This window comes from Sorex fumeus, unplaced genomic scaffold, assembly GCF_029834395.1.
Source record: "Sorex fumeus unplaced genomic scaffold, SorFum_2.1 ptg000095l, whole genome shotgun sequence".
Taxonomy (NCBI): Eukaryota; Metazoa; Chordata; class Mammalia; order Eulipotyphla; family Soricidae; genus Sorex; species Sorex fumeus.
In genome coordinates, this window is record NW_026606152.1 from 3,977,649 (window position 1) to 3,992,391 (window position 14,743).

General features: G+C 64.0%; 1 protein-coding gene across 2 annotated transcripts in view; it reads right to left on the reverse strand.

Annotated features, from left to right (window-relative positions):
- Positions 1-11,125, reverse strand: part of TBC1D14 (TBC1 domain family member 14) — a 298,797-nt gene extending 287,672 nt beyond the window's left edge. Inside the window, exons 1-2 of one of the 2 annotated variants that reach the window (XM_056132917.1) lie at positions 11,062-11,125; positions 4,170-4,890 (exon numbers count right to left, since the gene is read on the reverse strand). In XM_056132917.1, coding sequence (XP_055988892.1) covers positions 4,170-4,873 — 704 coding nt within the window. In that variant the 5' untranslated portion in view covers positions 4,874-4,890; positions 11,062-11,125. Of the gene's footprint in view, positions 1-4,169; positions 4,891-10,631; positions 10,778-11,061 lie in introns of those variants that run through there. The other variant, XM_056132918.1, reaches the window with a different exon arrangement.
- Positions 11,126-14,743: the final 3,618 nt, after the last annotated feature.

The following is a 14,743-nucleotide window of genomic DNA, read 5'->3' on the forward strand; positions in this document are numbered from 1 at the left end:
GGAGCAGAGCCAGGAGTCAGCCCTGAGCATCACTGAGTGTGACACAGAAACCGAACAAGCTAAAAGAAAGTGTTCATGGGTCACCTTCCACAGCCGCCATCACCCATGCCCGGCTCTTCCTATCACGGCTGGCTTTCCCGAGGGGACGCGAGTCAAGCAGTTAGAATTCATGGATACTGGCCCCTTTCGAAAACTCTGGGATGCCCTCCGGAGGGGACAGGCCGAGCCCCCACCCTGAACCCGATAGCCCGCCCACACCCACACCCACACTGCCCCACCATCCCAACCCGGCCCCACTGAGAGTCTCTGCAGCGACACCGAACTACAAAAACCCCAGGTACCCTGTGCCCGGGCTGTGAACTTGGGGATCTTCCCGGAGTCAGCGTGGGTGGCTTCCCAGGATTCCTGCACCCTGCACCTCCCGCAACCGCCCAGTTTCCAGATCCTAAAGCTTCTGGACCACACAGCACAAATCCCACAACCCCTCAGCCTAGCAGGAGCCCAGCAAGTTGAATGGGGATGACTCAGAGCAGTCAGCAAGGCTCAGCAAGCAACACCCGTGGCCAGAAGCTCAGCAAACCTGGGCAAGGACTTAGCCCCGAGGCGAGAGGAAAAGATTTCCAGATTTTCTTCTAGGAAGTATTTTTTGATAATTCCATTAGCCATTTAGTTGTAACAAACAACATAAAAGAAATGATTGTGTGCCTGCTAAGGTCGGGAAAATGGTGACAGTGGTGGACGGAAGGTCACCTGGTGAGGGCTGGGGCTGGAACATCGAGAGCCCCTAACAACGGTCTAAGGAGCAACCTTGTAAACCACGGCGTTCAGATCAAGTATTTCATTTTTCAAAATAAGTGTTTATGGGGGCCTGGGCACTAGAACAGCAGGTACGGTGCTTCCTTGCACTTGGCCGACCTGTTTGATGCCCGGTACCGCCAAGAGTGGTCCCTGTGCCAGCCCTGTGCGTGCTGGGTGCGGCCCCAAATCCTGGAGGCTGGAGAGAGCCCTGTGGGTGAGGGACTCGCCATGCTCACACGTGACCCGGGGTTCGATCTCCGGCACCACTGTGGCTCTTGGCCCGGCTGGGAGTGATCCCTGAGCACCGCCAGGTGCGGCCCCCAAACAACAGAAAACCATCTCTGTGAAAGGGGGTTTCTCGGCCCCCACGGCGGCACCAGCTCTGCAGGCGAGAGTGTGAGGTGGGCAGCTGGGGGGCTGCGGGGGCAGCCACAGTCTGGGAGGCAGATGATCCTCCCAACGCGAGCAGACCCGACCCTCGCGCACTGCACACGCGGCCTTCCTGGAGCCTGAGCGGGCAGGGGACGGCCTGGCTGCTCCAGGGAGCCAGACCCCAGCAGGCCTGGACCCTGCCAGCTGGGCTGGATCCAGAACCCCTCAGGCCATGCCCCGGGGTTTGGAGTTGGTGGAGGGGAGGACGTCCGGGGCTTCGGGTTTTGGGCACAGCACCCACAAGCGCAGACACAGATGGTTGTGGACCCCGGCCCAGACCCCCACTTATTCTCTGCTTTAGAGATGCTGGCTCCGGGCCCAGGGCTGAGAGGTCGGACAGCGGGGAGGGCGCTGGCCTTGCACACAGCTGACCAGGGATTTGATCCCCGGCACTGCATTTGGTCCCCGAGCCCGCTGGAAGTGACTGAGTGCAGAACCAAGAGAAGCCCAAGTACCACTGGGAGTGGCCAAAAACCCAAACAACAATAACAATAACAATGATAATAATAAATAGTTTAAAAGATGAAAGTAAGGATACTGGTTCTGTAAGACCAGAGGAAGCTCAGTGGCAGGCCCTGTCCTTGCATGCAGCCTGCCGGGGTTTGATCCCCTGCATCCCACAGAGTCCCCTGAGCACCGCCAGCAGCAACCCGAGTGCAGAGCCAGGAGTCAGCCCTGAGCACTGGTGGGTGTGTCCCTGATCCCCGCCCACAAAAAGAGATGCTGGTTCTCACAGGGTGTCTAAAAGGGGAGGAAGCTGGTGCAGCCAGCGGGAGCCTCCAGGGCCGAAGGGGCCTTTCCTGCTCCCCCCCGCAGAGCCAGCCCCTGCCCAGCCCCCCCAGCAGGGCCTTCATCTCACCCTAGAGGAAATGACCTGCCCCCCCAGTGCTGACCCCCTGCAAAGGTCTGTTTCGGTTCGGTTTGCCGCCCCTGGCGACGCCCAGGGTTCACCCCGGCTCTGTGCTCTGGGGTGACTGGCGGGGACCCCCAGCTGGCGGTGTGGATGGCCAGAGCGTCCCTGCTGCAGTCGCTCTGGCCTTCTGTGCCCAGTGAGAGGACATAGCAGGGCAGATTAGGCAAACCTGGATGAGTCATCAGAAACCACAGGCCAGGAGGCAGGGGAACAGCCCCCATGGGAACCACGGCCACAGCCCCGCCAGGGGAAAGCACATCCCCGGCTGTGATGCCCGCAGGAGGGTGAACAGGAGCCAGCTGAGGTCGTGGGCAGGTGGCTCGTGGGTGACCAGAACCCCCAACTGGCCTGTTTCATACCCTGCCCGCCCCCAAGGCTGAGCAGCCGACAAGGCGCCAAAGCCAGAGCCCGAGCAGGGGACACGTGTCCCCACAATGCCGGCCCCCGGGAGCAGGGGACCTTGGAAGGGCAGCTCCTTGGGGGGAGACAGTGGAGCTGCCAGCGGCTCCCACGGGGGCAGCAGCCTGTCAGGCTCAGAGAGGCCAAGTGACTCCTCCCAACATCACACATATTCTAAGTGGGTGAGCTCACACTGAAAGTAGCCAACCCAACTGCCAAAACAGTTACACACACACACACACACACACTCAGAGGCACACACATTCACATACATACTCACATACACATACTCACTCACAAACACACACACGTGAACACATAAACTCACACACACAAATACACACACTTGCTCACACACACTCATACCAACACATGGTTCAGTCACCTGTGTCCTGGCTACACAGCCCACTCCCCCACTCCCGCCCACTCCCACCTTCGTCTGCTCACGCTCATGACCCACATTCCCACACCCACTGACATACATGCACTTACTCAGGCCCACACAGCCCTGCACGCTACACACACACATACACACACACACACACACACACACACACACACACACACACACACACACTTACCCCATGCACACCCTCGTCCCTTCCCCACTCTCCCCCTAAGCCGAGCCGACTGTGGCCACCTCTGCCACCCCACTCTCTACCACAGGATGGCAAGCCTGTGGGGACAGGGATGCAGGCCACTTGGAGCACGGCAGAGAACCAGCCCCAGCTCTGCCCCCCCCCCCCAAACCCCAGCAGCTTCCAGACCACCAGCCACAGCAGCCCACCGGGCTGCAGAGCAGAGGGCAGGGCTTGAAGGTCAGTCACCTCCTCCCACAGCATGGCCACTGCTCCCCAAGGCCCCAGGGGCAGCTCCCAGCTGAGCAGGTCCTGGGAGCTCGTGTCCTGGAAGGCTGGACACGAGTAGGGACGGTCCTTCCCGCACATACCCAGACCTGCTGAGACCCTGCCTCTGGGCGTCCCGGACTCCCCTCCTGCCCGCAGACGGGATCCGGGCCACCGCCTGGGGGCGCCCCCATGTCCTTTCCCAGACACCCACTCCCTGTGGTCCCCACGCCAGTCCCCTGCCCTCTGTCCACATCAGCAGGGCTGGCCAGGTGACACCACACTTGGTCCGGAGAGGGCACAGGACTTGTGAGCCCACCAGCCTGGCCCTGCCAGCTGCAGTGGCCGCCCGGGCCCATGCCCCCATGGCGAGGCCCAGCCCCCACCCCCTTTATCGGCCCTGGTCTGGGGGCTTCTGGGGCGGGCCGTGCAGAGCAGGGCAGTGTGCGGCCAGCTGGGGGGCCCATGCAAGAGCATATGGTGACCCAGAGGGTCACCGGGGCACTAGGGCCTGCACCCCGGGTCAGGCAGCAGGGCTACAGGCCGACCAGCACCCGAGCCCCACTTCTCAGCAGAGCAGGCCTCAAAGCACCAGCAGAGGCAGCTGGCCGGAGAGTCGGGGAGTGCCCAGGACACAAACAGGGTGGGGGGGGTTCCCAAGAGCAAGTCTGGACACGATAAGCCAGGCAGCCCCGCCCGCCCCGCAGGACCCCCAACAAGGCGCCCCTGACCCAGGGAGCACCTCGGGCTGAGCTGGCCCGGCTGCAGCCGCCTGCCTGTACCTGGACAAAAAGCTGCCGACGGAGCCCAGCAGGCCCCGCTTGCTCCCCTCGTCCGCTCCGTCCGCTCCATCCATCCGGTCCTCCTGCATGGGCGCCCACAGTGCCCCGGGTGCGGCCCTGAGCGAGCTCAGGGTGACGTCGGTGAACCGTGGGTCCTCATCGTCGTTCTCCAGGGTGACGATGGCACTGGAGCTGCTGGTGACCATGAGGTCCAGAATGTCCTCGTTGCTGGCTGACAGCTCGGTGCCCAGGCTGGATGCGCTGCACAGCGAGCCATGGTCACTGCTGCGGGCGGTGCGGGCGCCAGGGCTGTAGGGCCGGCCCGAGTCGTAGCCTGTCCTGGGGAACGTGGAGGCCTTGCGCGCGGCTGGCTCGGGGGCACCGCCGGGCGCTTCGGGCATGCAGGGTGGCAGCGGGCACTCGCTCTGGCAGCTGCGCGTGAGTGCTGGCGCCTCCGCCCTCCGGACGAGGCCCAGGCCACAGGGCACAGGCTCGGGGTCACTGATCTCGAGCGTGGGGATGCCCGAGTCCGCCGAGTAAAGGCTGTGCCGGTCCTCCAGGCCACCAGCTGCCCACCCGGGGCCTTGCTCGGGCGCCTTGAGCGTCGCAGGGTGCAGGCTCTGTGTGGGCCGTCCCGGGTGGCCATCCACCACGCCCATCACGGCTGCGCCATGTGTGGAGGGGCCCAGGGCTCCATCACTCATCTTGTTCCCAGGAGAAACTGGGGGCAGAGCAGACAGGAAGACGGAGCTTAGAGAGAGCAAGGCCAGAGACGCCCCTGTGGCCCCCTGAGCAGCCACAGCCCGTCCAAGGCGGTCCTGCAAGACACCCACAGCTGTTTCCAGTGAGAAACACGCCCCAGAAAGCCCAAGGCGGCCAGCGGGTAGGTGCTTGCCCTGGGCGCACCAACCCGGGATCCCCAATGCCACGGTGGGTCCCCCACGACCACCAGGAGTGACCCGAGTGGTGACTGGGTTTCTGGTTATAGCTCACACACTTTTTGACAAAGGGGGGCCCACGGGAGTGGGGAGAGTCTGCCCCGAAAAACGCCACCCCCAGGCAAGGGCTCAGAGGCCAAGCTGGGGGGAGCCAGGACGTGGGGGCACAGGCCCAGAGCAGGGCGGCTGCCGGAAGAACAGAGGAAGACTGAAGCCCAGTGACGAGGGGGAGGCACGGCGGGCACACACTCCAGGCACTGGCCAGGGCTGGGCTGGGAGGAGAGGCCTGCACTGCTGTCCACATTTCGATGCAAATTAGATCCCGTGAGAAGACACCCAATAGTCAAGACACTATTCACTCGAGTCATCCTGAATAGGATTAGCAGAACACTAGATGAAGGACAACCATGTGAACAAGCTGGATTCCGAAAAGGATTCAGTACCATTGACCATATCCACACAATAACCAAGCTCATTGAGGTATCTCGGGAGTTTAAGATGCCGCTCTGTCTAACGTTCATTGATTTAAAGAAGGCCTTTGATTCTGTTGAGACGGAAGCGGTCATGGAAGCCCTAGCCAATCAGGGCGTACAAACTCAATACATCAGGATCCTTCGTGAGCTCTATTGCGGATTCACTACCAAGATCTCACCATTCTACAAAGAAGTAATCATCCATATCAAGAGAGGGGTTCGGCAGGGTGATACCATTTCACCAAAACTCTTCAGTGCCACCCTCGAGAACATCATGCGACGACTAGAATGGGAAAACATGGGAGTGAAGATAGATGGTCGGCAACTACACCACCTCCGCTTTGCTGATGACATCGTTCTAATAACACCAAACATCAGCCAAGCAGCACAAATGCTTGCGGACTTTGACCGTGAGTGTGGAAAGGTCGGACTACAGCTGAATCTTACGAAGACAATGTTTATGAGAAACAGCCTTGTTCCTGACGCTCCATTCGCTCTCAACGGAACCACCATCTCCGAATGCAACAGTTATATATACTTAGGTCGAGAAATCAACATGATGAATGACCTGGCACCTGAGTTACGCAGGAGGAAGAGAGCGGCTTGGAATGCCTTCAAGAGCATTGAAGAAATAACTAAAAGGACAAAGAACCTCCAGCTACGAGCACATCTCTTTGATTCCACTATTCTTCCTGCATTAACATATGCCTCAGAGACCTGGACCCTACGAAAACAGGATGAGAACACTATTCGGGTCTCTCAAAGAGGAATCGAAAGAACTATGCTTGGAATATCACGATTCACTCAAATGAGAGATAGAATCCGGAGTTCTGATCTTCGTCAACGCTCAAGAATCAGGGACGCTGTCTCATTTGCCAAGACATCAAAAATCAGATGGGCTGGACATGTAATGAGGTTTACAGACAACCGCTGGACTAGAGCCATTACTGATTGGATTCCACGAGACATCAAAAGATCACGTGGACGCCCACCTATAAGATGGTCAGACTTCTTCGTCAAGACCCTAAATGATCGGTTTGAGGCTCTACATGTTCCTAAAACGAACAGATACCATTGGGCTACGCTAGCACGCAACCGGGATGAATGGAGACGTTACTGGCACCCACTCAAATAAATCGATGAATAACGGGGATTAAGTGATTAAGTGATTAAGTGAGAAGACACCCAGAGACCAGACCCGCCCGGAAGCCAGCCCGAGCTGCCGGGCACGCTGAGCCTCCTGGGGGTCCTGGCACTGCAGGCGGGAGAGACCTTTCCCTGAAGGCCACGGTGTGTGCGGGGCTGGGGGAGGATCTCCACTTCCGGGGGGGCTTAGGAGGGAGCACGGGGGATGAGGGACAGGGCAGGAGGGGACGAGCGCTGCAGGACTACTGTTCTGCCCTGACATGGCACAGATGGGACAGACAGAAACAGCCTGAGGACAGAAGAACAGACACATGGGCAGACACATGGGCAGACAGACGGGCAGACAGTCGGGCAGACAGAAGGACAGACAGGACGGACGGGCAGACAGACAGGCAGATGGAGTCCCTCAGACATGAGCAAGGGCCTGGTGCATGCCTGTGCCCCAGGAGACCAGCTATGGGTCCTGCCACCCACACTGGGTCGCCGAAGGGACAGAAGTCCAAAGTCTTGACCTGTCCTAAGTAAGAGTGACCACAGAAACACCAGCGCAGGGCGGGTAACTGCCCAGCACATGAGTGGCTGGCTCGAACCCTGGCACCACACTGGGTCTCCTGAGTGGTCCCTGAGAGCAGAGCCAGGAGCAAGCCCTGTGCCCTGGCATGGCCCGGTACGGCCTCAACAGAACAAGACACACTGGGCATCTGCTCGGGGCCCGAGGCCACACTGCCCCCAGCCACAGAGAAAACGGGCAGTGCCTGGCTCACAGGCGGCACAGGAAGGACAGGGCGGGGCGGCCTGAGGCGTCCATAGTCCAGCTCTTCGTCCTCGGGACCAGCTTCGAGAAAAGGGCCAGTGCCAGCCCTGCTCCGCCTGATGCCTGCGCCTCGGCAGGACGCCTGCCCGGGCAGAGCCGCCCTGCTGGGCTGACAGGCTGGGTAACACGGGGAGCGCCCCCCACACCCCCCCCCGCCCAGGGCTCCAGCACGGGCACATCAGCGGGCACGGCGCAGGGAGGGAGAGGTGCGCCCTACAGATGCAGCCCCAAGGCTCCAGCCCCCACTGGGCCCCGCTTCCGCCCCCGGAAAACCATCTGGACCCCGGGAGTCCGTCTGCCCTCAAGAAGCCATGCAGCCCCCCGAGGTGGCTCCTTTTTGCTCCTGAAGAGGCATCAGGGAAGCTGAGCCCCCGTCCTGCAGGCTCATGAGCCCAAACCCCTGGGTAACACCCAGAGAGAGGGACTGGGGCGCCCCTGGCCGGCCCAGTGACTTGGGGCCGCTACGGCAGCCAGGGCCCTCCGAGGTCCGCCTGTCTACCCTCACCACCGCGAACCCTGGGGGGCTGGGCGGGGCTCAGCTCCACCCCTGCACCCGAGCCTCCAGCCCCAAGCCGGGTAGGGTGCCCCCAACAAAAATAACGAGCACAGGGGGACCCCAGCCGTGCTCATTCCCCAGACAGTGTAGTCGGGGGGCAGCAGCGACCTGGGCTGAGCCCCTTCCCAGCTCTCTAGCAGGGGTCCCAGTCTTCCCGCAGACACGCCCCTCCCCCCCCCCCCCCCCCCCCCCGCTGCCTCCCAGCAGGGACCCCGCCCCTCTCCCGGGCACACCCCGTCATTCTCTCCAGGCCTCGGGGGCCCGTGTGTTTCCAGGGGAGCCTTTGGGTGCCAGATGACAGCAAGGATCAGGAGGGGTTTCTGGGAAGAAGAGCTCTCTGGGGTCCCACAGGGCCACCGAGCACGGCCCGGCTCCCTGGGCAATCCAAGCGTAGCAGACTCTCCCGGAGGGCACAGCGCTGACAGCCTGGCACTGCGTCCCTGGCACCTTGCGGCCACGTGGCAGAGAACTGGCCGGCACAGAGCGCGGGGTGAAAGCCTTCTGTGGGGTGCTTTGGTTTGGGGTCGGGGGCTACTCCTGGCTCAACAGCGTGCCCGGACACGCGGGAGACCCATGAAGGGCGGCCAGGTGAGTGTCGGACGTGGCCCTGCGCTCGACCGCGGGCAGATGGGCAAAGGTCGCTCTGCGGGTGAGACTGCGGCACGTGCAGACCAGGCACCACGCGGCTCGGGCCCCACCCAGCAGTTTCCCTCAGAGCTGCATACCCCCGGCCACGAGAGCCCGCCCCATGCAGCCCCCGCCACGAGAGCCCAACCTGCATACCTCAGGCTCACTCCAGGCAGGGCAGTACCGTTCGTTCCAAGGGCCCATCTGGGCACCACCATCGGAACCCCTCTGAACGGTACAGCGCCTACTCCCCTGCCAAATAAAACCGGTACTAAGGCGGGAGCACAGGATTTGCGACAAGAACCCCAGGCTCAGCCCCTGGGACCCCTGTGGCCCCCAGCTCCAAGCCTGGTGTCGTCCCGGGCACCCTCGGGTGTGGGCCCCCCGGAGCAGCAGACACAGGCCCCCAGAGTCTGCGACAACCACAAAGGGAAACGCAGCTTCCTCTGTGCCTCGGCTCCAGGCAGTGACCCGGGGACAGCGGCAGAGCCACGTCATCAGGCAGAGCAGGGCGAGGGCAAGGAGCCCACAGCAAGCCGGCCACGGCAGGAGGCGGCCACGGCAGGTGCTGGCTGGGCTGGTGTTTTTCTTCCCCGTGGCACAGCGGACAGGGCCAGCCAGCTCAGACCCACAATTTTAGCAACTCATTTGCATCAGTAGGCCGGGCTGGGCAGCCACACAGCACCGCCCCGAGGACCCACAACTTCCCCATCTGCAGAAGGAGCGGGCTGGGCACCTTGAGTCGCACACCTGCAGCCCACCCGAAGCACACCCGAGTGCGTCCCCCAGGGGGCTGTGTGCGGAGGCACCCACAGCACCCGAGGGCCTGCCAGTGCTGAGGCTGCAGCGTGGCATCCCCTGGGGTACAGGCCAGGTCCTCAACCTGAGGCCTCTCCAAAGGACAGGCCGGTGCCGGGGCTCTGGGGGAGGCTGTGCAGGGGACACAGGAAGGAAGTTGAGGCAGGCGTGAACAGAGGGTGGGCTGGGGGTGGCCAGGTGAGCTCAGCACAGCCCAGAGCCTGGGAGGTCAGTGAGGTGACGCCTCCGGGCCTGGCCTCCCTGACCATCTGCCCACTCGAAGGGGTAGAGCCACACTGGAGCCAAGTTCCCTGCCCAGGGCTGAGGCTTCAGAGCCCCCAACCTCAAGTGGTCAAAGGTGCTCTGGGAGGTTGTGCGGGGAGTAAGAATCCGTGTTGGAAGATAAGCTGGGAGCCCGGCAGCTGCTAGGAGCAGTGGTGGTCAGAGCCCCCGACCACACCTCCTCCACGTAGCCCCAGGACTGCCGGAGAACAGAAGTCCTGGGTCCCGAGGCCGCGTGCCAGGCCGCCACAGGCCTCAGCAGATGAAAGGACTGTGCCTGCAGCAGTGCCACAGCCACTGGCTCTCGATGGGGGACGGGGTCAGCAGGGTCTCCCCGGGAACACCCACCACACAGGCTGCCCTCGACCTGCAAGGGCAGGACCCTCCACCAGGGTCTCCCAAGTCTGGGGGTGATTCTGGGGATCAGGGAAGGCGGGTCCACAGCTCAGGGACGGAGTTCCCGGGAGGACGAGCTCTGGGGCGCTAGAACCAGGCAGGGACTGGGGTTTCCCGGTTGGGGAGATTCATGCCCCTGTCGGGGGTTCACGAGGTGGGGGAACCCCAGGACGGGGCGGGAGGCACGGGGTGGGGGAGCCAGGGCCACGGGTCGCAGGCGGAGATGGGAGCGTCTGGGGCGCGCCGGGGTCTCGGGTAGAGGAGCTGCCAGGGGCCCGCGGGGCCAGGCGGGGGGCGGCGGTTGCGCGCACCGAGCCGGCCCCGGCCCTCCAGGGAAACTTTGGCCAAGTTCGGGGCCGGCGCGCGCGGACCCCGAGGCCGCAGCCCCGCGCTCCCGATGCACGCCCACCCGCGCCCCGCACCCTCGCGTACCGGAGTCAGCGCGGTCCGGACGCCATCCTCGGGGCCCGCGAGCCCCAGCCCGGGCCCGGGGACCCGCGACTTGCGCGGCCGAGAGCGGGGCGCAGCGGACTCGGCGAGCAGGTGGGCGCGAGCCGCCCGCGGGCACCAGCAGCCCGGCGCGCGCCCGCGGCCCCGCCCCGCCCCTGGCCCCGCCCCGCCCGCGGCCCCGCCCCCGCGCTCGCCGCGCCCCAGCAGCCGGCCCCGCCCCGCGCCCCACCTCCCTCCGGCTGCCGCGCGCTTCCGCCCGGGCTGTCGAGCCCTCCGCGCCGCCGCGCCGCCGCTCCTCGACCCCGCCCCGCGCCCCGCCTCCGGCCCGCTCGCCGCGGCCCGGGGCGGCGTCGCCCGCCCTTCCCCCGCGGAGGGCCGCGCGGCGCCTGAGGCGCTGCCGGGGACCCCTCACCTGGCCGGCGCCGCCCGCGGCCATCTTGGCAGTGGGAGGCGGCGGGGGGCGGGCGCGCGGCGGCAGGCGCGGGCAGCCGAGCGCCGAGCGCGTCGATGGGCGCCGCGCCTCCCCGCGCCCAGCCGTCGCCCTCCGCGCCGAGCCGCGCGCCCCCCGCCCGCCGCCGCGGCGAGCGGCGCCCACTCGGTGGCGCGGACGGGGCCCCGGCTCGGACGCGCCCGCCCGGCGGCGGCGACCCGCAGAGCCGGCCCCGGGGGCGGGAGGCGCAGCGCCCGGGCCCTGCGGCGCCGCGTGCTCGAGGGTCGCGCGGAAAGGCCGGCCGTGCCTCCGGGGTTCGTCTCGAGGAGTCGCTGAGGCGCCGGCCCGGCCTGCGCGGGCGGCGCCAGACACCGGCTGGGGGTGCTGCCGCGCGGCGAGGGGCGGGTGTGCCAAGCCCGCGGCCCGCCAGCGCCCAGGGGCCACTCGCCTGGCCAGAGCGCCACGGCAGGAGGCTGGGGCGGGCGGGCAGCCTGGCTGGGCACAGGCCGGGGCGCAGTGGCTCTGCCCCCAGCCGGACCACCCCTCCCCAGTCGGGGGCGTGTGGCACCTCCCACGTAGGGGTGGGATCGCCCAGGAGCCCCGGTCAAGGGGCACGGGGCTCTCCTCTCGGGCTGGCTGTGCCAAGGGCAGACCCTGCAGGAACCCCGGCAGAGCCCCTTCTGGCCTCGCGAGCCCCAGCCTCCTGCGGGTGTGGCAGTCACCGCAGAGCACGCGGCTCCTTGGGGAAGGCCCAGAGGAGCCAGGCCAGGCCTCCCTCACCGCTGTCAGGAGAGATGGCCACCTGGGACTCGGCGATGTCCCCCAGGACGCCCCCTCCATGCTGGCCCAAGACTCCACAGGCACCCCGGGGCCACCCCTCTCCTCCAGGGTCTCGTGCGCCTGTCAGTGTGTCACGTGTCACTCTGGGGGTTACCCAGTCTCCCCAGTTTCACTCGTGTGTGCATCCTCACCCGAGTCAGAGGAAACTGGCGCTGCCAGAAAACTTTGCCCAGGGGATTGAATCGGGCACTTCAGCACCCAAAGTGCCACTCTGGACGGTCAGGCCGCATGGCTTGGAGCCGAGACCCCCACCCCTGGACAGCAGACTCACCTCCTGTCCAGGGAGAGGCCGTGCCCACACAACCCTTGCTTCTCCCCTCGTCTGCCGTCTCTCCTGAGACCCCACATTTTCTGGCCTCTTGGAAGGTGATGGGGAGAACATGAGCTTCCTCAGTAGGGAAGTGTGGGCGGCAGCCCCCACCGTGTGGTTTTCTGGGCAAGCTACTCACTCTGCACAGCGATTTGCTAGGAGCTGCACCTTCTCTTGAGGAGGGAGCCTTGCCCCACCTCCCAAAGTCACCCCCCAATACCTGTCTCCCATACGGCAGCCTCGGGGCACAGGCCCCAGGATGCAGGTGAGCCAGTAGTGAAGTCCAGCTCTGCGCTGAGGGGGAAGCTGTCCCGCAGGGCGGAATGGCAGGACAGCGCCTAGGACACCTCCCTTGTGTACGGCGGACCCTGGTTCCATCCTGGCACTGCAGAGACCCACGCGCCTGGCACTGCCTGGTGTGGCCAAAAGTCAAGAGGGGCAGCCCTGGGAGTGGAGGTGCTCCCATGGACGCCCACAGGGCGGAAGTGGGAGTGTGGCAGGGAACCTTCCCGGGGGGAGCCAGAGGCGGGACTGGGGTGCTCTCAAGGAGGGCTCTGGGCCTCTTCCGCCCCCCTCAGGGTCTCCCTGCTGCCTTGGGTTTCTGGTGTGGGTACCAGGAGGGGTGCTGGGAGTGATCTTTGCCCAGCACAGTACAGTGTGGCTGGAGCCGCGCTTCACGTTCTCCACACCAGGAGCAAAGGGCCTAGGCAGGCCCCAAAGCTCAGCTGGCTCCCCTGCCCAGCCACACGAGGGGCGGGGTCAGAGATGCACCCACTGCAGCGGCGCCTTCATTTACTCAGCTTTGTTGGGGGTGAGGGGACTCCTGGTTACCTCTGGCAGGGCCTGAGGCCCGGGGTGCTGTACACGCCAGGTAAGTAAGCTATTTTCCTGGCCCCGAGTCCCTGAGTGGTTTGGGGTTTTTTTTAGCTGAGAGCCACGCCCGGCAGTGCTCAAAGCTGTCTCCAGGCTCTGCGCTCAGGGATTACTCTGGTGGGGCTCAGATGTGGTGCTGGGGATTAAAAATGAGTCGGCTGTGTGCAAGGCAAGCACCCTGCCGCTGTACTATTGCTCCAGCTCTGGTGTCTTAACTTTTTAGTCGCCATGATTTATAACACTGTCAATTAAAGGGCTCCCACTCCCTCCACCAGAGCGACCACTTCTCTCCACTGTCTTGGGGTCCCCCTCCCTGAAGCCTCTCCCCTAGTACCCCATGTGTATCTAAAAGCTACAGAAGTTCTTGGCCAGGGGTGTAGCTTGGCAGAACACTTGCCTTGTCAGTACAATCCCTGGTATTGAAAAAAAAAAAGCAGTAAGTTCTAGAAGATTCCCTACCATGCAATAGCTGATCCCCAAATCCTACCTCTCCAACCTCAGGAGGGAGCTCTATCCACCTAGGAAGCCACACTCACCTCCAGGAGGAAACTGCAATCCTTTGGGGGTCTGCCAAGATACCATCTCCCAGCCCCTACCCCGCACCTCCAACCAGGGGGGCTTCTGATGCACTGCCCCAGGCAGCACCCCAAAAGGCAGGTTCAGAGAAACAGCATCCTCTTCCAAGTTGATGACTGAAGGAGGACCCCAGGCTCCGACGATGACATGGAGGCAGGAGCAGCCTGGAAGGGAAGGTGGAGCGCAGGAACGCAGGCTTAGGGGCTGCAGTGGGAGTCAGCAGCAGCCCGGGAGTCCCAGCCGGGTGGCAGGGAGGGCCCTGCGATGTGGAACCAACGTGAGCGTGAGCCCCCACACGTCAGCCTGGTAGAGCCACCGGCTTCCCCAGGCTGCAGAGCTCAGAAGAACCCGTCTGCGGGGGGCCAGGTGAGGTCCTCGGCTTAGGGTGTGTCTGACCAGCGTCTGAGCTGGGGCCTCACCCAGTCCCATCAGTAGTTGACCGCTGGTCACCGATCACTGGTCTCCGATCGGGCACCCACTGCCATGGGCGGGGGTGCCAGGCAGCCTGAGAGAAGCACCTGGAGGAGTCAGGACCCCCGAACACCTGCCCCACATGGGAGGAGCAGCGTCCCCACAGGCTGCTGGGGGTTTCGGGGCGGGCAGAGGGACGGCACTGTGCCAAATGCAGGCTATACCACAGGGTTTTGGCAGAGGTTGGGGGCACTGCCAGAGCCCGGGGGTGGAGGGGGCTGTTGTGGGCCGGTCGGGCAATGAAGGTGACAACTGGCCCTGCAGAGACCACCAAGGGGGTGTCCCGTCACTCCTGAGCAGTGCTCTCTGGACACTGGGGCCACCTGATTTCACAGAACCATATTTTGTTTTGGGACCAACCATCAGTGCTCTGGGCTGACTCCTGGCTCTGCTCCGGGTTCACTCCTTGTGGGGCTCAGAGGACCCTGAGTGCTGGGAATTGAACCCAGGCTGGTGACAGGAATGGCCAGCACCCTCCCTGTATCTTAGCCCTTACTTCGTTCAAACCACTCAGTAAGTAAAGCCCAAGGCGACCTGCAGTGCTCAGATTCAGGGGCCACGAGAGCCACACAGATGGAGCTTGCAAGGGTCGGG